Source organism: Heptranchias perlo, chromosome 11 (assembly GCF_035084215.1).
Source record: "Heptranchias perlo isolate sHepPer1 chromosome 11, sHepPer1.hap1, whole genome shotgun sequence".
NCBI classification, from domain to species: Eukaryota; Metazoa; Chordata; class Chondrichthyes; order Hexanchiformes; family Hexanchidae; genus Heptranchias; species Heptranchias perlo.
Window position 1 is genome coordinate 54100523 of NC_090335.1, and position 26696 is coordinate 54127218.

The window sequence follows — 26696 nt, forward strand, 5'->3', positions numbered from 1 at the left end:
TTAGCTTAGGAAAGTTAGTTGTTCTGGCCTGCTTGAACTAGCTCAGCAAAACTGATTTAGGCACTGGGACAAGCTGATGTGTGCATCCTTTCCTTTTGGTTGGAAAATTCTGTTGGTAATCAGTGGTGATTCTCTGTATTTTCCAGTAAGTTAAGAGAATGGTGGGAGGGTGTTAAATTTCTGTGCTACAACTCTTATTTCTCCAGGTTGTTCCTCTATATATTTGATCTATTATTTTTCCTGAATCTTTCGTACTTCTGGCTAGCGATTCGCTCGAACTGCTCCTGAAACTGCTGTCTCCACTCAGTGATTCACTGTACTTAGATGGGAAAGGCTGCCACACCTAGGGACCTGCTATTTATCACTGTGTTAAACTTAAATTATGATGTGGAGATGCTGGTGATGGACTGGGGTGTACAAATGTAAGGAATCTTACAACACCAGGTTATAGTCCAACAGTTTTATTTGAAAATCACAAGCTTTTGGAGGCTTTCTCCTTCATCACCTGACGAAGGAGAAAGCCTCCGAAAGCTTGTGATTTTCAAATAAAACTGTTGGACTATAACCTGGTGTTGTAAGATTCCTTAAACTTAAATTAAGCAGCAGATTTTACAGGACCCATTTGAGGTGGGAATTTGAATTAAGTAATGAAATTTAAATGAGTTTTTTTGCACAGTTTCAATTTGAATTAACAGATATGGCACTTGATTAGCAACTGAATAAATACTCATTTGAATTTTCTCACTTTTATGTTGTCATTTCCACAGACCTACATAAAAGGATTTTATCGGTCTCTTATTAGATTCTTAGCTCACAGTAGTTTGACTGTGGTGGTTTTTGCACTTTCTATACTGGCAAGCCTAACTCTCAACGAAGAGGTTGGAGAGAAGGTAAGACCTGAAATGCCTTTTATCGATCAAGTTCTTGACCCTTCATCAAAAAAAATCTATATAGCTATACATTGTACTGCTAACTATTAACGAAGAAGCATTTTATGGACTAATCATTGAGTAATATTGCACTACTGTATGTTTGCTTAGGTTTGTTTTCATTTTTTGGTGAATAAGCTCATGAACATATTAAATGCTAAGGTCAGGGATGAAATGTAGGCCTATTCAGTCCTTTTTGAAAGTATCGGGTTTTGTTTTTTAAAACTGAGCTTTGTTTTGGTCATTTTCTTTTGTCGGTCCGAGTTCACCTTTACTGCTCATGATCATACTGGCTCAACACTAGTAACACGTCATGTATTTCAGCTATTCTGGTGATCAATTAGGATCTTTTACAATTCCACTTACAGTGGGCATACTCAAATAATTTTTGTGTGCCATCTAATCTTGAAAGTACAATTGCACAAATGAAGTGAGAAAAATGTAAACATACATTTATATAGCGCCTTTAATGTAATAAAACGTCCCAAGGCATTTCATGGGAATGTAATCAGACAAAAATTGACACCAAGCCAGACGGAGCATTGAGGACAGATGATCAAAAGCTTCGTAAAAGTGGTATGTTTTAAGAAGTGGCTTAAAGGAGAAGAGAGAGGTGGAGAGGCAGGGAATTTTAGGGAGGGAGTTCCAGAGCTTAGACGACTGAAGGCATGGCCGCCAATGATGGGGTGAAGGAAGTGGGGGATGCACAAGAGACCAGAGTTGGACGAACACAGAGTTCCTGGAGGGTTGTAGGGCTGGAGGAAGTTGCAGAGAGGGGGAGGGGGAGGGGTGAGGCCATAGAGAGATCTGAACATGAGGATGAGAATTTCAAAATCGAGGCATTGGTGGTCTAGGAGCCAATGTAGGTCAGCGAGCACAGGGGTGATAGGTGAATGGCACTTAGTGCAAGTTAGGATGCAGGCAGCAGAGTTTTGGATGAGCATAACTGTATGGAGGGTGAAATATGAGAGGCCAATGGGAGCATTTGACTCTAGCATTGTGGTAGAGGTAAATACTCAATGACCTGCTAGTATACAGAGCTTCCTTAAGTGCGTTTAGAAAGATGTTGCATGGTAGAAGCAATGTGATCTATTCAAATTATTGTATGTAAAGAATTTGTCAATAGAATGAGATACCAGGTTATTCATTCTCTAATTCTGATTTTCTCCCTTAATGCTTCTTTGTTTTTAAACATAGCTGTTTCATGCCAGGAACATCCACCAGACTTTTCAGCTGATATTTAACATTTTGGTCAATGGAGATGGCACACTGACCCGAAAATATGCTGTAGACCTGCTGGTGGATCTCATTAAGAACCCCAAGATTGCAGATTTCCTCCATAGGTAGAGTATTCTTTGCTGGCATTGTTGTATGGGACTTTCACCTGTGAATTTCTGGTCAGGCAGCAGATTATGTCAGGTACTCTTAGGTTCCACCTCCAAACTGTATTTTTTGAACCATTAGCTATGGATCTACTTTTGCAGTCATAAATTAAAAATGTTGGTAACTACCCATATCCTTGGTAGCTAGATATTTTAATAATCTAAATTTCTCCCATCTCCTTGGTAATGGCTGCAGATCTACAATTCCTAAATGGGAAAGAAAGTCTCGGAAAAATACTGTCTGTTCAAAATGCCAGCCTAATCTCTGCAAAATACAATTGCAAAAATGTGTCACATGCTTAAAAATGTAATTCTTTTGGATTCATAGAGATCAGCCATTTCAGATCTCTTCCATCCTCAGCCATTTGAAGTAACATAATTTACTTAAGTGGGACCGAAGAGGAGCACTTCAGACTGATCCAGAAGTGCCTGACAGCTGGCTGTGTGTACAGCACTAACCAGCTGGTACGCTTTTCAGACTTCTCTGTGCTTTCAGCAATTGTTAACTCAAACTCCTGAGATATCTATCTTTGTTGCCTCTGAATCAGAACGTTGTAGGTTCGAACCCCACTCCAGACTTGAGTACATAATCTGGACTGATACTCAATGCAGCACTCCCTCGGTACTGCATTGGTCAGCTGTGATGTCTTGCAGATTGGACATTAAAGAGCGGCTTTGTCTACCTGTTCAGGTGGATGTAAAAGATCGCATGGTACTATCCAAGGGAAGAGTAGGTGGTTCTCCTAGTGTTCTGGCCAACATTCATCCTTTCACCAACACCACCAAAATAGATTAACTGATCATTTATCTCACTTGCTGTTTATAGAAAATTTTTCCTGAGATTGGCGGCCGCATTTTTCTTATTAACATACACTTCAAAAGTAATTTATTGGCTGGGATGTCCTGGGATGTGGAAAAGGCTATATAAATACAAGTTCGTTCTTTGTATTTGACTGCACTTAGGAAAATTAATTGGTAGGCTAAATTATGTTTAGTTTGTGTTTAACAATACCAGTATTTATTGTGGAACTGTCAAAATACTACGATAAAACTATTATGGAATCTAAAAAGCCTTGGCTCAGTGGTAACGTTCTCGCCTCTGAGTCAGAAGGTTGTGGGTTTAAGTTGCACATAATCTAGGCTGACACATCAGCGCAGTACTAAGCAGTTAAACTGAGGTCCTCTCAGAATGACGTAAAAGACCCCATGGCCCTATTTGAAGAAGAGCAGGGGTGTCCTGGCCAGTGTTTATCCCTCAACCAACATCACTAAAACAGATTATCTGGTCATTATCTCAATGCTGTTTGTGGGACCTTGCTGTGTGCAAATTGGCTGCCGCGTTTCCTGTATTATAGTGACTACACTTTTTTAAAAGTACTTAATTGGCTTAAAGGACTTCGGGCCGTCCTGAGGTTGTGAAAGGCGCTATATAAATGCAAGTTCTTTCTTTCTAAACATGATTTTCCTTTGGGAAATCTAAATTCAGATATGCAGATCTGAAGTTCAGACTTGGATTTCCCCTAATTGTACTGTACTCTTAAAGTGGTAACTGTCGTCATTTGAGTCAGCTTTTTTGAAAAGTTGGCAGGGAATTTTGGTGGTCTCTGTGTGTAAGTTTGTATTGGTTCTTTGAGGATGGTACACAGTGGATGTTGAAAAAGCGACTTGATGTTCAAACTCTTTTTTTTCTCTCGTCTTAGGTATGAACACTTCAAATCATGCCTATGTCAAGTACTAGGTCTTCTGCGTGGTAAGGACTCAGATTCAGCAGCCAAGGTTTGTGATATTTAATTCTCAAGTGTATCACAAATATAACCATAAATGTTTCATTCTTATTTAATTTAGAAAGGGATTTGGAGTCTGGAATGTTCTCTTTTGAAAGTGGTTTTACTCATTCTGTTCTTGTTACAGTATGGTGTTTACTTTGTAGTCTGCATAACATAACTGAACAACTTACAAAATTTTCTCTCCCTATTCAAAGGAAGGAATGTATATGATTTTACTTTTTCTCTTTCCAACTCGTCTTTTTCTCCCAACATGTGGTACTATTATGTTGAAAGTATTTCATCTCGAGGCTCAACCTTTAACAGGGGAGCTCCTACCCAGCTGCACAACTTGCAGCGTATTCAGAATGCTGAAAGCTGTGTCCTTATCCACACTTCTGTCGCCTTCATTCTTCCCAAGCTCCATTAGCTCCCTGTGCCCCTGCAAATTGATTTGAAGGTCCTGATCATCTCTTTCAAATCTCCATATCCATTCCCACCCTACCTCAGCAATCTCTTCCAGTTATACATCCCTGTGCATACCTTCTACTTCTCTGAAACCAGGTTGCACTTTATCCCCCACTTCCTCTGCACCACCATTGGTATCTATTCATTCAACCACTACATACCAGTCCTCTAGAACTGCTTTCCTAGTTCAGCTTACCTTGCTGCCTCTTTCCCTGCTTTCAAAAACTTCTCTAAGACTCTCTTTCTCTTCTTTTGGACTTTGCCTGTGGTCCCCCCAACCTAACCAACTCCATTTTCACACTTCTCACATGCTCAACATCCACTGCACCTCCTTAATATAAAGTCTTTTGAGATATCTTCCTGCATGTGAATAGTGCTATAGAAATGGCTGCATTGGTGGTTGTTCACTGCACATTGGTGGCCCCTGTATCGGTCACTATACTCTGATACTCTGTCCATCGGTCTAAATCCCTCCATTTTTCCATTTATTTCCCGACTTTCAAAAGCATCTTCAAAACTCTTCTCTTGACCCCATAACTTTTCTGTTTTCCTTATTTTCCTCCCAGTTGGTGTCCTATGTTTTCCTCTCATTTTAATATGTCATTTTAAAATAACATCTCTCATTTTTGAAACCTCTTTCTGTTTGTGAGGAACACTATAGACCTATGAGGTGGTGGTTGCTTGAGTCTGGAATTTATTTGGGGTACTCCAGAGCTACCATTGTCAAGTTATTGGGTTTGGACCACACAAGCATCCAAATGGCAGTTTCATTTTTAATGTTGGTGATAAGACAGCTGGGTCTTTGCCCGAATTTTAAGTGAAGTTTTTAAAACATTTGGTTAGCACTGGAGGCACTTAGCTTTGCATTTATCCTGTTAGTAACAACCATAAAAGAGCTGCCAATCTATAATATTTGGGTGATTGGTGTTGCAAAATTAAGCACTATAGATTTGTTGCTACACTATATCCTATTTGCACAGGAAGGAAAACCTGTGTCAGTATATCTTCAGTGCAAACATGCATCATGTGAGAGTGTGAATTTATTTATCCAAAAGTTTTTAACTTTGGGTTTATTTTCGTGGCTGCCCTCAATGCTGCAACATAAAGTGCTAGTTTAAATTTATTCCTATTGGTACCTGAGTGTCAGAGTAAAATTTAAAATAGAACAGCAATGGACTTTGCATCAACAGAAAATGATTGTAACAAGCACGTAAATCTGGACACGAGTAGTTTTGGGTGACCTGCTTCTGAATTTTCTTAGTGTGTGAGAATGCTCCAAGGTTTCATTTGATGTCTCAAGTGATTGGATTGCTGCCTTTTTTTAATTAGACTGATAAAGGTGGGACCGGACAAAGAATTAATATTGCAAGTACCCCCTTTAAGAGGGCACCATTAAAAATAATTTAACTGGTTCTAATCAAACTAATAGAGACTTAACCTAAATCATTATTTCATTATATCTATCAACTATGTAACAAATGTCCTGCAGTGCCTACCGGTCGCGTACGGCTTCAATACTGGTGGATACCGCATTCTCCCTCCCCAGAGCAACCCAGGCGGGGCCAGGACCGCAGAAGAAAGGCAAGCAGCCAGAGCAATGCTCCCTGCGGGTCACACTCCTCCTGGTTCTGTGATTGACTGTCTTTGCCAGGCCGAGGACCAGATCTACAAATAAGTCCTCCGACTTTTCCGTACCGGGTGGCCAAAGATCAGGAACATGGGGCCGAAGTTAAGCCAAACGTTGCGCAGTCTCCTTGGATAGTAAAACGGGCTGCAACCTCTCGCACTCTACATATGCGAAACATGGTTTCCTCGAGGCTGTAGAAATTGCATTTGATGCCATTGCTCCATGCAACACTCTCCACTCCAGAGTCCCAATGGTGTAGGGAAAGATCCCCCAGAGAGAGCCTTACATTAGGGGCCGCCACCTTTACCAGACAGTAAGATGGAATGCCAGGACGTGCCTGGGCCGTAGACAAGAGCGAGTGGAGAGTGTGCAGGAGCAATCCATAAATAAAATCCCTCCATGCAGAATGGAATGACACGGAGGGAATTTTTGATAGGTGGCTGAAGTTGTGAGGCGGAGATTCCCGAGGGAGGTTTTGTGGCCTCACGCTGATAAGAAATTCTGCCCGAACAGGAGTGAGATCGAACAAGATTGCTCCACACGCTTGAGCCTCCTCAATACACCTGGTGGAGTCGGGGCTGAGTGCGACGTTCAGCGCCTGGATGGCTTTGACCAGAGGCCAGACATAGCACCTGGATGGCTTTGACCAGAGGCCAGACATAGCGCCTGTCCATCCAGGCTGCTAATACCTCTGGCAAAATCCAATGTGCTCCGCCGCCATTAAGTACATTCCTGACTCTGCTTTCTTTCGCAGCCAGGGCCTTCCTCTTCCCTAGCTATGTGTCGCCAAATTTGACCAAGCGGAAGTATGGACTTTGAAGCAGCGGCTCCGTCAGAATAGCCGCGACCTCTGACTGGCGTGAGCTGCTGCTGGAGGCAACCATATCCCAGACTCTGATCAGGTCCCAATAAAAGACTGGCAGCCACTACAAGGACACACGTATTCAATCTAACTTTATGAAAAGGAGCTGCCTATCATAGTTCAGTCTGTGCATCCGGCATCCGTTACCAGAGCACATCATTTGGGAGAATCCACTACATACAGGATTTAGAGTCATAGAGTTATACAGCACGGATAGAGGCCCTTCGGCCCATCGTGTCCGCGCCGGCCATCAAGCCCTGTCTACTCTAATCCCATATTCCAGCATTTGGTCCGTAGCCTTGTATGCTATGGCATTTCAAGTGCTCATCCAAATGCTTCTTGAATGTTGTGAGGGTTCCTGCCTCCACAACCCTTTCAGGCAGTGAGTTCCAGACTCCAACCACCCTCTGGGTGAAAAAGTTCTTTCTCAAATCCCCTCTAAACCTACCGCCTTTTACCTTGAATCTATGCCCCCTTGTTATAGAACCCTCAACGAAGGGAAAAAGCTCCTTCGTATCCATCCTATCTGTGCCCCTCATAATTTTGTACACCTCAATCATGTCCCCCCTCAGCCTCCTCTGCTCCAAGGAAAACAAACCCAATCTTCCCAGTCTCTCATCATAGCTGAAGCGCTCCAGCCCTGGTAACATCCTGGTGAATCTCCTCTGCACCCTCTCCAAAGCGATCACATCCTTCCTGTAGTGTGGCGACCAGAACTGCACACAGTACTCCAGCTGTGGCCTAACCAGTGTTTTATACAGCTCCATCATAACCTCCTTGCTCTTATATTCTATGCCTCGGCTAATAAAGGCAAGTATCCCATATGCCTTCTTTACCACCTTATCTACCTGTTCCGCCGCCTTCAGCGATCTGTGAACTTGCACACCAAGATCCCTCTGACCCTCTGTCTTGCCTAGGGTCCTCCCATTCATTGTGTATTCCCTTGCCTTGTTAGTCCCTCCAAAGTGCATCACCTCGCACTTTTCCGGGTTAAATTCCATTTGCCACTGTTCCGCCCATCTGACCAACACATCTATATCGTCCTGCAGACTGAGGCTATCCTCCTCGCTATTTACCACCCTACCAATTTTTGTATCATCAGCGAACTTACTGATCATACCTTTTACATTCATATCCCAGTCATTAATGTAGACCACAAACAGCAAGGGACCCAGCACCGATCCCTGTGGTACCCCACTGGCCACAGGCTTCCAGTCACAAAAACAACCTTCGACCATCACCCTCTGCCTTCTGCCACTAAGCCAGTTTTGTATCCAAAGTGCCAAGGAACCCTGGATTCCAGGGGCTCGTACCTTCTTGACCAGTCTCCTGTGGGGGACTTTATCGAAGGCCTTACTGAAATCCATGTATACCACATCCACTGCGTTACCCTCATCCACACGCCTAGTCACCCCCTCAAAAAATTCAATCAAGTTAGTCAGACATGATCTTCCCTTGACAAAGCCATGTTGACTATCCCTGATTAATCCTTGCTTCTCCAAGTGGAGACTAATTTTGTCCTTCAGAATTTTTTCCAATAATTTTCCTACCACTGATGTTAGGCTCACTGGCCTGTAGTTCCCCGGTTTTTCCCTACTCCCCTTCTTGAATAATGGTACTACATTAGCGGTTCTCCAGTCCTCTGGCACATCCCCTGTGGCCAGAGAGGTTCTGAATGTATGTGTTAGAGCCCCCACAATCTCCTCCTTTGCCTCACACAGTAGCCTGGGATACATTTCGTCCGGGCCTGGGGATTTATCCATTTTTATGCCTGCTAAAACCGCCAATACCTCCTCCCGCTCGATGTTAATATGTTCGAGTATATCACAGTCCCCTTGCCATATTTCTATGTCTACATCGTCCTTCTCCATAGTGAAAACAGATGCAAAAAATTCATTTAGAACCCCTCCTACATCTGCCAGCTCCACACACAGATTGCCATTTTTGTCCCTAATGGGCCCTATTTTTTCCCTAGTCATCCTCTTACCCATAATATACTTATAAAACATCTTAGGATTTTCCTTTATTTTGCTCGCCAGTGTTATTTCATGGCCCCTCCTTGATCTCCTAATTTCTTTTTTAAGTATCCCCCTGCACTTTTTGTACTCCTCTAGGGCTTCCTCCGTCTTTAGCTTTTTGTATCTGCCAAAAGCCCTCCTTTTTTTCCTAATCCATTCTCGTATATCCCCTGACATCCAAGGTTCCCTGGAGTTCTTGGAACCACCCTTGACCTTTACGGGAACATGTTGCCATTGTATGGTCTCAATCTCCCTTCTGAAAGACTCCCATTGCTCCGATGCGGATTTTCCTACAAGCAGCTGATCCCAGTCCATTTTGGCCAGATCCTGCCTTATCCTATTAAAATCGGCCTTCCCCCAATTTAGAACCTTTATTTCCGGCCCCTCCCTGTCCTTTTCCATGACCACCTTAAATCTCACCGAATTATGGTCACTGTCACCAAAGTGCTCACCTACTAGCACTTCTTCCACTTGGCCGGCCACATTCCCTAGAATTAGGTCCAGTACCGCCCCCTCTCTTGTAGGACTTTCTGCATGCTGGCTCAAAAAGCTCTCCTGGATGCACGTTAAGAATTTTGTACCCTCTAAGCCTTTTACACTCTGAGTATCCCAGTTAATATCAGGGAAGTTGAAATCCCCCACTATTATTACCCTATTATTTGCACAATTTTCTGAGATTTGCCTACATATCTGTTCCTCTATCTCCCCCTGACTGTTTGGGGGCCTATAGTACACTCCCATCAAAGTGCTTGCCCCCTTTTTGTTTTTAAGCTCCACCCATATGGCCTCATTGGAGGAACCTGCTAATATATCATCCCTCCTTATGGCAGTAATTGATTCTTTAATTAATATTGCGACCCCCCCTCCTCTTATACCTCCCCCTCTGTCTCGCCTGAAGATTCTGTACCCTGGAATATTGAGCTGCCAGTCTTGCCCCTCCCTCAACCATGTCTCTGTGACAGCAACAATATCATACTCCCATGTGTTTATCAACACCTTCAGTTCATCCACCTTATTCGCAAGACTCCTTGCATTAAAATAGATGCCATCCAGCCTTGCTCTTACATATTTGCCCTGTCTCCCAAGCTGACTTGTTTTTTTCTCTATATTTGGCTGCACATCACCCCCTATTGTAGCTCCACTCTGTATCCCATCCCCCTGCCAAGTTAGTTTAAACCCCCCCCAACAGTGGTGGCGGAAAGTTGCAACCTAGATGCAAATGCACATCAGTGCCTCACAATCCTCCCTAAGTGGGAGATTCATTGCTTTCTTTGTCCCAGAAGAAGTCATTAAGTTTGCTCTCTATCTTGGCGACAAACTCAGGGAGGGATCACAGTGACCAGCTGGTACCTTAACTGTACTACTGTGATTTTGAACTAGTTGTGTGGTGAACTATGACTCTAAATCAGTGTACTGTCAGTCCATAAAAGTTAGTGCATGAACATGCTTTTATTTTCATGCATTTCTCTGATTCTGTGTTCATTTATTTCAAAAATATACTCTTGGGGGTATGAACAGGAGTAGACCATTCAGCACCTCAAGCCTGTTCTGCCATTCTATTAGATCATGGCTAATCTGTACCTCAACTCCATTTACCCTTGATTGCTCCATATCCATTGATACCCCTGTCCAACAAACATCTATTGATTTCAGTCTTGAAAATTTCAATTGACTCAGCATCTACAGCCTTTTGGGGGAATGAGTTCCAGATTTCACTACCTTTTGTGTGAAAGGTTGTTTTATGATTTCACTCCTAAGTGGCCTAGCTCTAATTAAGATTATGCCTCCTTTTTCTGGATTACCCCACCAGAAGAAATAGTTTCTTTGTACCTACCCTATTGAATCCCTTAATCATTTTAAACACGTTGATTCGATTACCCCTCGACCTGCTAAACTGAACGGACTGCAGCCAAGTTTATACAACCTGTCCTCATAATTTAACACTTTAAGCTCTGTTGTCATTCTGGTGAATCTGCACGGTACTCCCTTCAAGGCTAGTATATCTTTCCTGAGGTTCGGTGCCCAAAACTGAACATTCTCCAAATAGGGTCTGACCAAGACTGTGCACAACTGAAGCATTGCTTCCTCATTTCTGAACTCCACCGCCTTTCAGATAAGGCTAACATCCCACGAACCGTTTTGACTACTTTTTGTATCTGTTCACTAGCTTTTAGTGGTTTGAATACATGAACACCTAAATCCCTTTGCTCCTCCACAGCTGCTAGTCTCTCACCGTTAAGAAAATATTCTGATTTGTCTTTCTCTGATCCAAAGTGGCTGGCCTCACTTCCCGACAAGGATGGGAACATAGGAACAGGAGTAGGCCATTCAGCCCCACGTGCCTGCTCTGCCATTTGATAAGATCATGGCTGATCTGTGAACTAGCTCCATATACCTGCCTTTGGCCCATATCCCTTAATACCTTTGGTTGCCAAAAAGCTATCTATCTCACATTTAAATTTAGCAATTGAGCTAGTATCAATTGCCGTTTGTGGAAGAGAGTTCCAAACTTCTACCACTCTTTGTGTGTAGAAATGTTTTCTCATCTCGCTCCTGAAAGGTCTGGCTCTAATTTTTAGACTCTGCCCCCTACTCCTAAAATCCCCAACCAGCGGAAATAGTTTCTCTCTATCCACCCTATCTGTTCCCCTTAATATCTTATAAACTTCGATCAGATCACCCCTTAACCTTCGAAACTCTAGAGAATACAACCCCAATTTGTGTAATCTCTCCTCATAACGTAACCCTTGAAGTAGCGCCATCAGAGTCTATACACTTAATAAGCCTACTGTTGAAGTTTTATCTCTTGTACCTGACAGTTCAAAGATTTTGATGAATCTTCTCTCTTGGATCTCTTGTGTTTCAACAAATTTGTACTTTCAACAAATGGAGTGAAACAATTCCCTTTATTTGGTTAGTATTAGTAGATCCAAGTTGATGTTTCAGTAAGGTGCAGGCCCTAGCAACAGCACTGAACAGGTGTAGTACAGACAATGTTGGTCTTTCTCTGCTACAATCAACCAAATCTAAAAGGTGAAGCACAGCTGTAATGGAATGCAGCCAGAAGCCGTTTGATGGTCTTCAGTGATGTGTAGCTAATAGTGTACTGATGGATACAGAAAAAGGAAGGCTAAAGTTGAGCTGGCACTACATTGATTCAATATCTCATGATTGAAGCCTGTATTCAAATTTATTCTTTAATGTAACTTTTCTTCCCACAGATCCTTGAATTACTTGTTGCTTTCTGTTCAGTGAGCAGTCTCAGGAGAATATTGTGTCATGCAATGTTTGGAACTTCCTCTGAGCAACGAGTTACAGCAGCTAAACTCAAATCACAAGTTAAACCTTCAGAGCCGATTGTTACTCTTATCCACTGGTCAAGCCAACCAGTAGAGAACCCGGAGAGGTGTTCGTTGCTGGCTCTAGGTCTTCTAAAGGAGCTGTTTGAGGTATACGGTCTTTTAACACTCCTAAATGAATAAGCAAAGGAGGGAGGAAGAACTATTTAACTATATTTAAGATGCCTAATGACCAGTAATATAGCAGACCTTGAGCAGTATTGGACAGTTATTGGCCAGTTAGACCAGTGTGACTTAGGCATACACTCTGTCTAGAAATTGTAGTTCTGCAGAATAAAGTTTAGCAATCACACATTATAATACCCCACTTCATACCTGTACTTGCAGCAACATTTACATAAGAATAGACTAGAAAAGATCAACAAGCGTTCTTTCCTAACATTTAAAAGTAAAGTTTGTGGGGGTGGGGTGGGGGATAGGGAGAGGAAAGAGAGAACAAACATCTAACTTTACTTTGAGAACTGGACCTCTAGATCTGGTGGTGTGTGTCTGGCTAGATAAATGAGCCCATTTGACAATAAACTAATGAATTATCAGTGTTGGAGTAATAATCTCACCTTTCTCAGGTGCCCATTAATTCTGCTCATCGTGTTATCTTTTCCACAGGCAGTAGTGTTTAAATCTCTAAGCTGAGTGGAAAATCCAGTTCAGTACATTTGTTCTTGCCTCTCTCCCAGACTCTACTCATTGAATGTACCTATGCTACAGTTATCTATGTTAGGTAGAGGATAGCAATGAAAAATAAGAGTCACACTTTAGTCACCTCCCTTTTAAATTTAGACATTCTGCACATGGAGTTTTCCTCTTCATTTATCATTTGTCTGGATTATTGTATGAAATTTCTCCCTATTTTCACTGTTACCATAGCTTGTTTAATGTTTAGAAAATTTCTATTAATTATATTGCGTCCTGCTAGCAAGGAGGCTAAATAATGCACATTTAAAAAAAAACCTTGGGCTGTCAACAGCAACAAGGAAGTAACAGTCTCTGAACAAGATGATTGCTTATATTTTCAGCATATTTTTATGCTGCAATGATGAAATGAATGCTAATGTAGTAACAAAATGCTTTTAGATAGTGAATGCCTTTATTACTGTAACATTAAACTAGTAAAATAATTACTTAAATTCAATTTAATTCTAATTTCAGCACTTTGATTCTGCTCATCATGTTATCTTTTCCACATTCTCTCGTGCTTTTTATTCTTTAACTTTTTGGGCAAGTTTGGTTTGATGGGAATGTGACAGGCAGTTGAACGGATGGCCTCAATCTTAGTGATAAATAAGTCCATGAACTCCTCACACTTGTTGGAAGTAAGGATGGAAGGGACAGGGGCGAGGGATTTAAGGAGACTGTTGGTAGCGGAGAAAAGAAACTGGAGATTATCAATGCGTTCCAGAATGATCCAGAAATATTGAGCAGTTTAATGAAATAATTTATCCCTGGCTTGATTTTATTCTGTGACTAAACCTTATTTTCTGTAACCCTGTCCAGGAAATAATGGAATGTGCCCTTTGGACAACAGTTGAGCCATTTTTGGAGCTGCTTTTTCCAGTTATCTTGGAGCAGTTACAGACTCCAGACCATGCTCAAGAGGAGACGCTGGTGAAAAAGAAATATGAACGAATTGCAAAGGCTCTTGACGTCCTATTAGATATCCTTTTTGATTAGATACTGTTATCTAAAGTATAATCACTTAAATTAATACAAGTAGTGGGGGAATTGAAAATCCCAAACTATTTCTATATTTTCTCGTAATTGAAATTTACCCTTGTTAATTGAATTATATTACAGTTCAAAGTGGGAAAAATATCTCTACAAAATACAGCATAAAGTACTAATGGATGTGAATCATTTTCAGTCTGGAAACTGTCAACAGACAAAATGTTCCTCAAAACCTGATGAGCAATACTCTTCCTCATTCTTTCAGCCCCCACATACAAATAAATAGACTTCCATCCAAATAAGGGAAATCATTGAGACAATGGGCTCGATTTTCAGACGTCCGAGATGGCGGGTTCGTGGCGGGGGGGGGGCTCCGAAAATCGGGGATTCCTGGGGCGGGTCCGGAGCCCGGTTCCCTAGTGACGTGCTTAGATGTGCGCGCAGCCCCCACATGTGGGACTCCCACTGGCAATTAAAGCCGGCGGGGTCCCACTTAAACCAATTAATTAGATAGTTCAGGTCGTTTGCAGACCTGATTTGTAGGATATTTTAGGAGGGGTGTGATTTTCAACTCAACTGAGCGTGTTTCCTGTACTGGGGGAAACACTCCCAGTTGAAATGGACATGTTGCAGCCACCAGCCTGTGGCAGCTGCAAAGTTCCATTTGACAGGTGTGGGGGAGGTGGAGGCGCTTACCCATTGCAGGAGGCCACTCTGTCGCTTTGGACAAGGTTTGGCCTCCACCACCTTCCTAACAATAAAATTCACAAACTTGCAACCTCAACCCCGGTGTGCAGACACATTTACCTACCTTGCGGACCCCCTCAAACGTACATCTTCCGGATGAGGGCCGCCATAGCTGCAGTCATGACCTCCTCGGAGGACGAACAGCATCACCAGCCTCGCCGGGCAAGCCGTCCACCTCTGACACGTGGAGCTCCGCAACATAGTGCTGTGACGCATCCAACTGCACAGCAGGAGGGAGGGCAACCGCAGAGAGAGTTGTGTCGCAGAAGTTACTACCCTCGCCACAGGGTCTCCAGACTGAGGCTCAGCTTCCTCGACCATCTGAGCAGCAGTGCACACGGAGGCTCAGAGTCACTCGACATGTAGTCGTGGACATCTGCAGCCTCCTTGATGCTGAGCTGCTCCTGGCTGGCCCGAGCACCATCTTCTTACCTGTCGCTGTCAAAGTCACCACTGCCCTCAAAAACTTCTCCTCTGCATCCTTCCAGGGTGCCACCGGGGACATTGCCGACATCTCTGTCTGCACAAAAGAGCCCTACAAATACACCTACACCCATTCTGCAGTGACCCAATGGGTGGCATCAGTTGTGGGTCTTCATAGTGATCCTCAGGAAAGGGCATTATTGCACAAACCAGACAAGATTTGCAAAGACGTGGCAGTAGTGGTGACAATATAATATGTAATGTGAATTGATCAGAAATCAAATATAAGTAAAAACCATGACAAACCCTCAAACACCCTTGTGCATCCCCTTCATGCTCACGACACATTTGCCTTACGCTTCCTACTACACATATGATGCATGCCCTGTGGCTGCAGCATAGGTAGTGACAGGTTGGGTGAGGCTGACCGTGAAAGAGATGCATGAGAGGGTGAGTATGAGACGGAGCCATGAGATTGTATGAGGATTGGGTTGGGTTGAGTGGTAGTGGTGGGATGAGTACTGGCGAGGTGAGTAAGTGCAGGTAAGATGAGGATGAGCTTTGAGTGGGTGTGAGGAGTGATGTGACAGAGTAGTGTTGGCAGTGCAGAAGGAGATGTGGGGTGGGGGCAGTGATGTGGCAGACAGAATGTAGGGGAATGAGTAAGTGTACTCGCTTCGGCTGACCTGGTTCCGTCATTGAAGCGCCTCCTGCACTGTATGCAGGTGCGTGATATGTTGATGGTGCTGGTGACCTCCTCTGCCACCTCAAGCCAGGCCTTCGTGGTGGCAGAGGCAGGCCCGGGCTGCTCCAAGCTGTAAGTTTGGCTCCTTTCTGTAGCATCAGTCAGTGGAGGACTGCCCCTCCAGCTGACAGCCTATGATGCAGGTGCGCAGTCCGCCCGCTGCGCAGCTTTCCAGCGCGAAACCCGGAAGCCAAGGTAAGTGCCTTCAATTACGCTGCGATCATGTGCAGAGCACCCCAAATTCATTGGGTGCGGTACCCACGCCTCCTAAAATCGAGCCCAATGTCCATTTAAAGGTGTGGATATGATGGGATGCATCTAATCGTGTGATTACCCACAATACATGCTGCAAACAGGGCGTAGTTCTGATTTCACAGCTCAGTTCTTTTTCTCTTAGCAGCAGTTACATCATACCACAAAAGGTTCTTGAAACTTTGTTTTATTCAGTTCTCTCTGCTGTTCCACAAATCATTAAAACAAAAGCAAAATACTGCAGATGCCGGAAATCTGAAATAAAAACAGAAAATGCTGGAGACACTCAACAGGTCAGGCAGCATCTGTGGAGAAAGAAACAGTTAACAGCCCTGATATTAACGGAGAGTGCGGGGGAGCCCGTAATCGGGCGAAGAACCCGGCAAGGCCGGGGATGCAGAGGTTCTGCTGATCCTAATGGCAGGGCCTCATTAGAATATTGTTGGGCCGCCTCCTGCTCGGCAGCTGGACAAATTGACGGCCTGGCTGGCAGGAGGGAAACCTAACGGCAGGAGGCCGCAGACAGGGACCCACGGGGACAGTCCCCGGCACTCGGAAAGAAGCATCAAATCTGGGCTACGATCTGTTGGGAGGGTGGAGGGGAAGAGGAGAAGCTGGAAACTCGAGATTGGGTGGGAGGGGTGGCTCAACTCGGACAGCAACTTTTGGGTATTAGTATTTAATCAAGAACTTGCCCCTTGCAAGAAGTTGCTATACCATTTATGCTTAAATGACAGTGAGCACAATTAGCGTCACCGTTATTTTGACAGCAAAACCTGGGCCACTATATTTCTCAGGTCCTGGAACTGAGGGCTGAAAAAATGTGATCATCAGCTATTCATTTGAATCTATTGAGTGCTCGTATGTACACATTAAAAATTTTTAAAAAGTTGTTTTTATACTTCCCTAATTTGTTGCTTCCTAATTGAATGTAAGGCTTGACTGTTGCAGACTTTTTAGATTCTGCCAATCTGGTATCATGTTATCTGTGAGATACACTTGGATGGTGTTCCAGAACTCCTTGTTTTTTGCTGCCTTTGTAGCATTTGACATGTTATGTTGTGCTATTGTGAGCTGCTTTGTCTTGTAATAACAGCCAAGCTTGATACGGAGTTGTTCCTGTCATCAAGCTGTTCCTTCTAGCACTTTGCCAAGAGCTGGTGAAGCACCTTGTATGGAGAATAATCAAATTCAATTGAGGTTGAGTGACAACATAATTCCCTGGTGCTAAAACTATGGGTGTCACTTAATGAATACTAAGAATTGGCAATCTTTTTTGGATCATTACAATTCTGTATTCTTACCTGACTGAAGGACAACCTAATGACATGAGAACCAATTTCAGGCTATTAAGACTGGAGAATGTGAAGCTGAACTGTATTCGATAAAGGGAGGAGAAGGAGGAAGTGAACAAAAGCTTTGTCCTTTTCTTTAACTATATTTTACTGCTTTGTGGAGATGATAAAATGAAGTTGCAAGTTGCTAAGGTTCTCACTGCCATAAACTGTGTCTCAATTCTTGAATATCAGTTCACGTACAATAGGATGGAAATTGGCTACAGGAGCAAGATAGCAGATGTGGAGCTATGGTAAGCGAAGTGTTTTACAAGGTTTTTAAAAAAAAATCAAGTAAAATTTAAAATGAGAAATAGAGATGGTTGTTTTGAATAAATACTCTAAGGAAAAGTTCCACAATGGCCTAATGCTGAGATATTTATTCACTACCTTACGAGAAATTGTTTTGGACAGTCTGATGTGCATTGGCTATGGGTTCATGTAAAAATTGATCAGAGCTTCACTAACTAGCACTAATTGAGCAAATTTGCAGAAGAGTGGTTGGAGTGAGGCCTAATGATCACAGTAGTGCTTGATACTGATACAAAGTGGAAAGGTATTTCATTTCCTACACTCCTTTATCAATCCAAAAACACCATCAATGTAAATGGAAATAATAGTGTGTTTGTAAATGGAAGAGGGTATAGTGGTTAAGTGCCTTAAATGTATCCTCATCTTTTAATTCCCTCATGGCCTTACCTCATCCTATCGCCACAATTTTTTCCAGCCCTATATTTCCCCTGAACACGCTATTCCTCTTGCTCTGGCCTCTTGTACATCCTCTTCTCCCCACCCCACCGCCCACCCCCCCCACCGCCCCAAAACCGCCACCTCCACAATCTCCAGAATCTACCTCATCATCAATGGCTGGGCCTTCAATCACCTAGTTCTTAATGTCTGGAATTCCATGCCTAAAACTTTCCCCTCACTCCTTTAAAAATCTCCTCAAAACCGTCTCTTCAGCCAAGCTTTTGGTCTCCCCTCTTAACCTTTGGTTCTCGGGCTCACCATCAGTTTTCCGTGAGCTTATTCTATGAAGTGCCTTTAGGATACTTTTTACATTAAAGTGCTATATAAATGGAAGTTGTTAGTTAATTGTAAGTTCTATAAATAAATTGAGTAACAACCCTCTTCTAGCAATGTTTATGCTTTTTTTTAAGCTGGTAGAAGATAGAGATGTGAACTGTCGTGGAGTTTCAGCTTTATTTTTATTATTTGATAGAGGAATTGCATTGGTGAGGATCAAACTGTCTAAATTGCTTCATGGAGTGCTGATTTGTTTATGCTTATCAGGAAGAGAATTTGAGGCCAAATTATGATAAGTGTTCATAGTCTAAAATTAGCTTGCAATTAACATCTTTCTAAACTTGTGTTTTTGCTCCACATGCTGCACTGGACAGTAAAGTAGGTGCTGATGTTGTCTTGAAGACTCTTAGCCTTATGAACAGAGTCAAACAGCTGGTGCCAAACATGGAAGCAAGCTTTTATAAGATTTTGCAGGTAAAACTTATGACTGGGTTTAAAACCAACTTTTTTGACATGTCTTTTTCTCACTACTTCATTAACCAAACCAGAAATAAAAATAAGCTATTGCTTTTAACGTTGATTCTTGAGCTGTCTAGAAAAATGTTGAGATTATGTTGCACGGGAAAAGATATTGTAAATTAATTGTGGAGGATAGCAAATTCAAGAAAGGAACCAGTAATGGATTTTTTTTTTGTTAAAAGTTGAATAGACAAATAGAGGAAACAAAAATCATGAAAAACAAATCTGAAATCTGTTCCGTCTTTGGCCTTTAGTAGCTAGCTTAACACTTAAATGGTGCAATTTCTAGGTGGTGCAGGAACAGAGAGACCTGGGGGTTCACGTACACAAATCCGTGAAGGTGGCAGGATAAGTTGATACGGCTATTAAAGCATACGGGATCCTTGAATTTATAAATGGAGGCATAGTGTACAAAAAGAAGGAAGTTTTTCTACAACTTTATAAATCCAGCCTCAGCTGGAGTATTGTCTCCAATTTTGGGCACCCCACTTTAGGAAGGATGTCAAGGCCTTGGAGAGGATGCAGAGGAGATTTACCAAAATGATACCAGAGATGAGGGACTTCAGTTATGTGGAGAGACCAGAGAAGCTGTGATTGTTCTCTTTAGAGCAGTGAAGGTTAAGAGGAGATTTAATAGAGGTGTTCAAAATTATGAAGGGTTTTGATAAATAAGGAGAAACTGTTTCCACTGGCAAGATGGTTGGTAACCAGAGGATACAGTTTAAGATAATAGGCAAAAGAACTAGACTGGATAGGAGGAGAAATTCTTTTATGCAGTGAGTTATGATCTGGAATGCGCTGTCTGAAAGGATGGTGGAAGCAAATTCAATAGTACCTTTCAAAAGGGAATTGGATATATACTTGAAAATGAAAAATTTGCAGAGCATGGGGAAAAAGCAGTCGAGTGGGACTAATTGGATAGCTCTTTCAAAGAGCCTACGCAGGCACGATGGTTTGAATGTCATCCTGTGCTGTATGATTCTATGACTTGATTAACAATGGGTATCTGGGTAGACTACAGAATAAAATAATAGAAGGTCTCAATTATTGCTATTGGAAGAAAAAGCTTACCAATGCAGCTTATCATTACAACTTTGATGTGGTAGAGATGGCTATGGAAACAGGGATAAAACTTGTCCTTAAAGTATTTTCTCTATAAAGGTTTGTATATATGTGGAATAAGCTTCATAATGTTTCTAAAGTACCATGATATTTAAAAATAATAATTTCTGTTGGTCTGTACCTCATAATAACATATTTAAAGCAGAAGAAGCCACAAGTTCCTCACATCTGCCCATCTATTTATCCGTCTTCTTTCCTGTGAGATCTTTTGTTAATCACTTATAAAATATAATATTCATGAATCTGTTCAGATGTCAGGATCTTTTCTATTTTCGTTTTGAAACCCCTTTACTTTTCCTGTTCAGCCACCCGCTGTGGTAGCCTGTTGAACATGTTAGTCACCTTTGTAAAGAAATTCTCTTTAAATTGTCTATTATGTTTAGTTTTCATCATCCTGAATCTTTGCCATCCCCTCCTCTGACTCCCTTCAGGAGGGAAGGGAGAAAATTAAAAATTATACACCTAAATTAGTTTACAAAGCATTGGCTGTATTGCTTTTTACAGTTTTTAAAAATGTTTTCCCAGGACCAGCGACTCACTTCACCTTTGTCATTTGCTTTGACATCCGAACACAGAGAGCATGTACAGTTTGCATTAAAGATTCTGTTTGAGGCGGCACCTTTGCCTGATTTTCCTGCTATAATGTAAGTGTTAAAGGTGTCTGGTTTGCTTTTTCTGTCAGCTGCTTAGAATGATCACTGTGACTGAAGCAACCATGTTGTATACAACTATGCACCATCAGTTTTGATAACTCTAAATCAATAAAAAATACATATTGTTACAATTAATTGCATTGCCTCAGCTAAAATAATGGACAGAGGAATGACATGCAAGCGAGCTAAACATTCATCTGTTGATATTGCCAACAGTAATTTTCAGGCTTATATTTTGACGATCTGTAACTTTTGCTGTTGGTGTTGCTGTCTTGTTACTATCAAATGAGTAACTGGTTTGTATGAATTTTTGTATGAATAACTTTTAAGAGCTACATTGCTTTACAAAACATGGAGACAAAATTTTGATTCATCTTGTAATAAAGTACACACACAAAATGTAATTTAGCTACAAACTGTGCACTATGCTGTGGTTACAGCCAATGGACATTTTAAAATAAGTCCTTTTAAAAGTACAAAAATGTTGGCAGTTTTTGTACCATGTCCTACGGTATCAATTCTGATTTTTGAATCACAAGTGCACCACAGTTCCCAGAGATCATTGGCATTCCAAAATGCCACCTGTTGCACTAAAGGAGAGCTTCTGGAATTATGGCTTAAGGGTTTACTTTAAATTAGGTGGTATTAATAAATTGTCTTTTTTTTAAGTGGAACAATATAATACATGGGGTGTATTCTATAGGCCACCAACTAGTGGGAAGGATAAAGAGGAGCAAATTTGCAGGGATATTAGAGAGATGCAAGAACTGTAGAGTGGTGATAATGGGGGACTTCAATTATCCTAATATAGACTGGGATAGTAATTGTGTAAAGGGCAAAGAGGGGAGGAATTTCTGAAGTGTGCTCAGGAGAACTTTCTTGATCAGTATGTTTCCGGCCCAATGAGGAAGGAGGCATTGCTGGATCTAGTTCTGGGGAATGAGGTGGGTCAAGTGGAGCAAGTGTCAGTGGGGGATCATTTAGGGAACAGTGATAATAGTATAAGGTTTAGATTAGTAATGAAAAAGGACAAGGAGCAATCTAGAGTAAAAATACTTAATTGGAGGAGGGCCATTTTCAGTGGGTTGAGAACAGATCTGGCCCAGGTAAATTGGAATCAAAGATTGATAGGCAAAATTGTAATCGAACAATAGATGGCCTTTAAAGAGGAGATGGTTCGGGTACAGTCTAGATACACTCCCACGAGGGGCCAAAGCCAGAGCTCCCTGGATGACGAAAGAGAGAGAATAAGATGAAGCAGAAAAAGGGGGTGTATGACCATGTCAGGTTGCTAATACAAATGAGAACCAGGCTGAATATAGAAAGTACAGAGCAGAAGTGAAAAAAGACATGAGAGGCAAAGAGATAGTATGAGAATAGACTGATGGTTAACATACAGGCATATACATAGTAAACGGGTAATAAGAGGAGGGGTGGGGCCGATTGGGGACCAAAAAGGAGATCTACCATGGAGCCAGAGGGCATGGCTGAGTTACCAAATGAGTACTTTGCATCTGTCTTTACCAAGGAAGAAGATGCTGCCAAAGTCACAATAAAAGAGGAGGTATGGGCTAAAAATTGATAGAGGAGATACTAGAAAGGATGGCTGTACTTAAAGTAGATAAGTCACCCGGTCCTGATGGGATGCTGAGGGAAGTAAAGGTGGAAGTTGCAGAGATGCTGGGCCATAATCTTCCAATCCTCCTCAGATATGGGGGTGATGCCAGGGAACTGAAGAATTGTAAATTGTTATATCCTTGTTCAAAAAAGGATGTAAAGATAAACCCAGCAACTACAGGCCAGTCGGTTTAACCTCGGTGGTGGGGAAGCTTTTAGAAATGATAATCCGGGACAAAATTAATAGCACGGATTTGTTAAAGGCAAATCGTGTTTAACTAACTTGATTGAGTTTTTTGATGAGATAACAGAGGGTTGATGAGGGCAGTGCAGTTGATGTGTTGTGTACGGACTTTCAAAAGGCATTTGATAAAGTGCCATAGAATAGGCTTGTCAGCAAAATTGAAGCCCATGGAATAAAAGGGGCAATGGCAGCATGGATATGAAAGTGGCCAAGTGACAGGAAACAGAGTAGTAGTGAATGGTTGTTTTTTGGACTGGAGGAAGGTATACAGTGGTGTTCCCCAGAGGTCTGTACTAGGACCACTGCTTTTTTTTTTGAGATATATTAATGACTTGGACGTACAGGGTACTATTTCAAAATTTGCAGATGTCACAAAACTTGGAAGTGTAGTGAACAGTGAAGAGGATAGTAATAGACTTCAATAGACAAGATGGCCCAGCATCTCAGCGGTTTCCACCCTTACTTCCCTCGGCAGCTTACGATGCATCCTGTTATGAGCGGACACTTGGCAGACGAAATTTAACGCAGAGAAGTGCGAAGTGATACATTTTGGCAGGAAGAACGAGGAGAGGCAATGTAAACTAAATGGTACAGTTCTAAAGGGAGTGCAGGAACGGAGCCCTGGGGATATATGTGCACAAATCTTTGAAGGTGGCAGGACAGGTTGAGAAAGTGGTTAAAAAAGCTTACAGGATCCTGGATTTTATAAATAGAGCATAGAGTACAAAAGCAAGGAAGTTATGTTGAATCTTTATAATGTATTGGTTCGGCCACAGCTGGAGTATTGTGTCCAATTCTGGGCACCGCACTTTAGGAAGGATGTGAAGGCCTTAGAGAGGGTGCAGAAAAGATGTACTAAAATGGTTCCAGGGATGAGGGACTTCAGTTATGTGGATAGACTGGAGAAGCTGCGGTTGTTCTCCTTTAAGCAGAGATTTGATAGAAGTATTCAAAATCACTGAAGAGTTTAGATAAGGTAAATAGAGAAACTGTTCCCATTGGCAGAAGGGTCGAGAACCAGAGGACACATATTTAAGGTGATTGGCGAAAGAATCAAAGGCAACATGAGGAAAAACATTTTTACGCAGTGTGTAGTTATGATCTGAAATGCGCTGCCTGAAAGGGTGGCGGAAGCAGATTCAATCGTGGCTTTCAAAAAGGAATTGGATAAATACTTGAAGGGAAAAAATTTGCAGGGCTACGGGGAAAGAGCGGGGGAGTGGGACTAACTGGATTGCCCTTACAAAGAGCCGGCATGGGCTCGATGGGCTAAATGGCCTCCTGTGTTGTAACCATTGTATGATTCTACAAAAACTCAACACTTTTGGAGGTTGAATTACATTGTTTTAAAAAGTTTATATCAGCTGACCAGTGACCAACATCGGCATAAATTTTTCAGTATACCTTGCTTTCAACATTTTCCCTAATATATTGGAGTATTCCAACTCTTAGTAGATTTTGGGTGTTGAAACTTTTATGTAACAAACCATATGAATTTCACAGCTCTGCAACAAAACTCATGTGGTGTCAATTCTCTCGTGCTTTCTCATTCTGTTTAGGTATGTACTGTCCTAAACTTAGGGTAGTGGGGGAAAAGTTTTACATTGATGCTGCTTTTTTCTTTCCAGGCTTGGAGAAAGCATTGCTGCCAATAATGCCTGTAAACAACAGCACATTGACCATGTAATGAAAAAAATTCCTGTCCAGCAGCATTCAACAAACTTCGTAACTTCAAAATGTTCAAGTACAGCCAGTGCTACCAGATCCAATATTCATGAGTTGATTGATAAATTGCAATTAGGAATGGAGGTTTGTACTGCATGTTGATTGGGTTTTCAGGTTATTTGTTTATATGATTATATATAATAGTATGTATTTTATGTATGTAATATTGCACTCATATTTCTGGTTTCTATTGACACTTTTTCGGAGGCCCTATGAATACTATTGAGCCACGATGTACCTCACTAATCTGTTCAACTGCTAACTTAATTCAGTAGACTAATGAGGAAAGTGGAGCAGTATAAAATGGTTTATATTGATTACTGAGTTTCATTAAGAAACTTAACTGTCAGACTTGTGTGGCAAAAGTGAGGGTTTATTTTAATTGTAACAGTTTCCTGAATTTGTATATCTTGAAAGCTGGCCAAATAGCACAAATGTGTTGAGGTTCTTTTATCTGCTATGTGGTCATAAGTTATATCCTAGGGATAGTTTTGTTGCCAACTGTTTCATGTAAATCATGAACATCTGTAAAATGTTGATTTTTTTTTTTAGTTTTCTGCTGCGAATCATGATCATTTAACAACATGAATTTATCTTTTCACAGCTGAAGGAACAAGTCAAGGATGTGAGGCTTTCAGATGTGATGGATGTATATGAACAGAAACTTTCATCTCTTGCAGTAAGTATGACTTGAAATTGATTGTAAATTCTTTTTAAAGGGGTAAAACTGGTGAAAGTTGGTAAAACTAATATGCTATTACTTCGAAGAAGCTGATTTTTAAATTAAGAAGCAATAAAGAAATCTTGAACACATTTTAAGATTTCCTCTCGATTGGCTTCAGTGGGGTTTCTTTTGCAGGTGTATGTGAATAATGTGATGATTCGTCTGTACTTTTGCAGACTCTTTAGTAATTATATTTTGTGACAACAGAAGTCCAGCATGATAGTGGGATTTTTAAACTATTTTTTGATTGAGTATTCAAGGATATTTTCTCTAATGCAGCAGTTGCACTGTAGTATTGGGTAACATGAGCTGCAATTTTTTAAAGCACTTCGGACAAGAAATTGGGCTGTCTAGCGCCCGTTGTTTCGGCACTACGCGGCCTCTCGAAGTGCCAAGATGATGTCTTAACAGCGCATGCACGTTTCTAGCGTGATGTGCGCTGGACGCCATCTTGTTATAGGTATTAGCGCATACGCAAAGAGTGAACGCTGGCAGCATGTAAAGTAAGGAGAAAGTGTATACAATCAGTGTGCAACACTGATTTAAAGTGATAGACATCATTTTGGAACTTAACGCTTCACTCAACGCACAGTCTTAACCACGACCACCTGAACGTGTCTTAGAGTGCCTGGAGGAGCCCCCACTAGCGCTATTTAAAGGGACAATGCAGGATTTACAGGTTAGTTGCTGGATTATTGCTTCTGGCTGCCGATGCATTTGTAACTGTTTGGAGATCTCCTATACTTGAATACTAGGACGAGAGGACATAGCCTAACATTTAGAGCTAGGATGTGCAGGAGTGAAGTTAGGAAACACTTCTACACGCAAAGGATGAGAGACGTTTGGAACGCTCTTCTGCAAATGGCAGTTGATGCTAGCTCAATTGTGAACTTTAAATCTGAGATTGATAGATTTCTGTGAACCAAGGGTATTAAGGGATATGGGGCTAAGGTGGGTATATGGAGTTTGATCACAGATCAGCCATGATCTCATTGAATGGTGGAACAGGCTCGAGGGGCTAAATGCCACTGCCACTTGCTGCCTCCTATTATGCACCACCTTCTCCTGCAAGAAAGTAGGACATGTATCTGAGTGATGTGCCTGTCATGGTTGAATAGCTGCCAGTGTGTGTGGCCTGTGAGTTGTGGGTGGGCGGCTTGCAACAGTGGTAATGTGTAGGGTGAGAGGAAGCATCTGATTGGCAGAGTTGAGTACTGATGGAAAGAGTATGTGGGTGATGGGGGGTGTAATGCATGGAGCAGTGAATGCGGCTAGTGGTGCAGTTGGTAGGAGATTCCACTTCACAGTTGACCTCACTCACTTGACTACTCGTGTCAAAGCAATGAACTTCTTCCTGCACTGCATCCACATTCGTGGTACTATGCGCCAGGCATTGACTTCGTCCCCCGTTCCCCCCCCACTGCCTTTTGAGCATATGTCTGGAGGGCCTCTTGCGAATATAGGATGTCCCTCCTTCTGTCCACCTCTTGCA

General features: G+C 42.0%; 1 protein-coding gene across 2 annotated transcripts in view; it reads left to right on the forward strand.

The window, feature by feature from the left end:
* The window catches only part of cip2a (cellular inhibitor of PP2A), a 59784-nt gene that overhangs the window by 19301 nt on the left and 13787 nt on the right, over positions 1–26696 (forward strand). For both annotated transcript variants that reach the window (XM_067993054.1, XM_067993053.1), the window contains exons 8-17: positions 768–890; positions 2127–2272; positions 4012–4087; positions 12271–12498; positions 13903–14062; positions 17687–17828; positions 18975–19074; positions 20767–20885; positions 24384–24564; positions 25085–25159. In XM_067993054.1, coding sequence (XP_067849155.1) covers positions 768–890; positions 2127–2272; positions 4012–4087; positions 12271–12498; positions 13903–14062; positions 17687–17828; positions 18975–19074; positions 20767–20885; positions 24384–24564; positions 25085–25159 — 1350 coding nt within the window. The remainder of the gene's footprint in view (positions 1–767; positions 891–2126; positions 2273–4011; positions 4088–12270; positions 12499–13902; positions 14063–17686; positions 17829–18974; positions 19075–20766; positions 20886–24383; positions 24565–25084; positions 25160–26696) is intronic.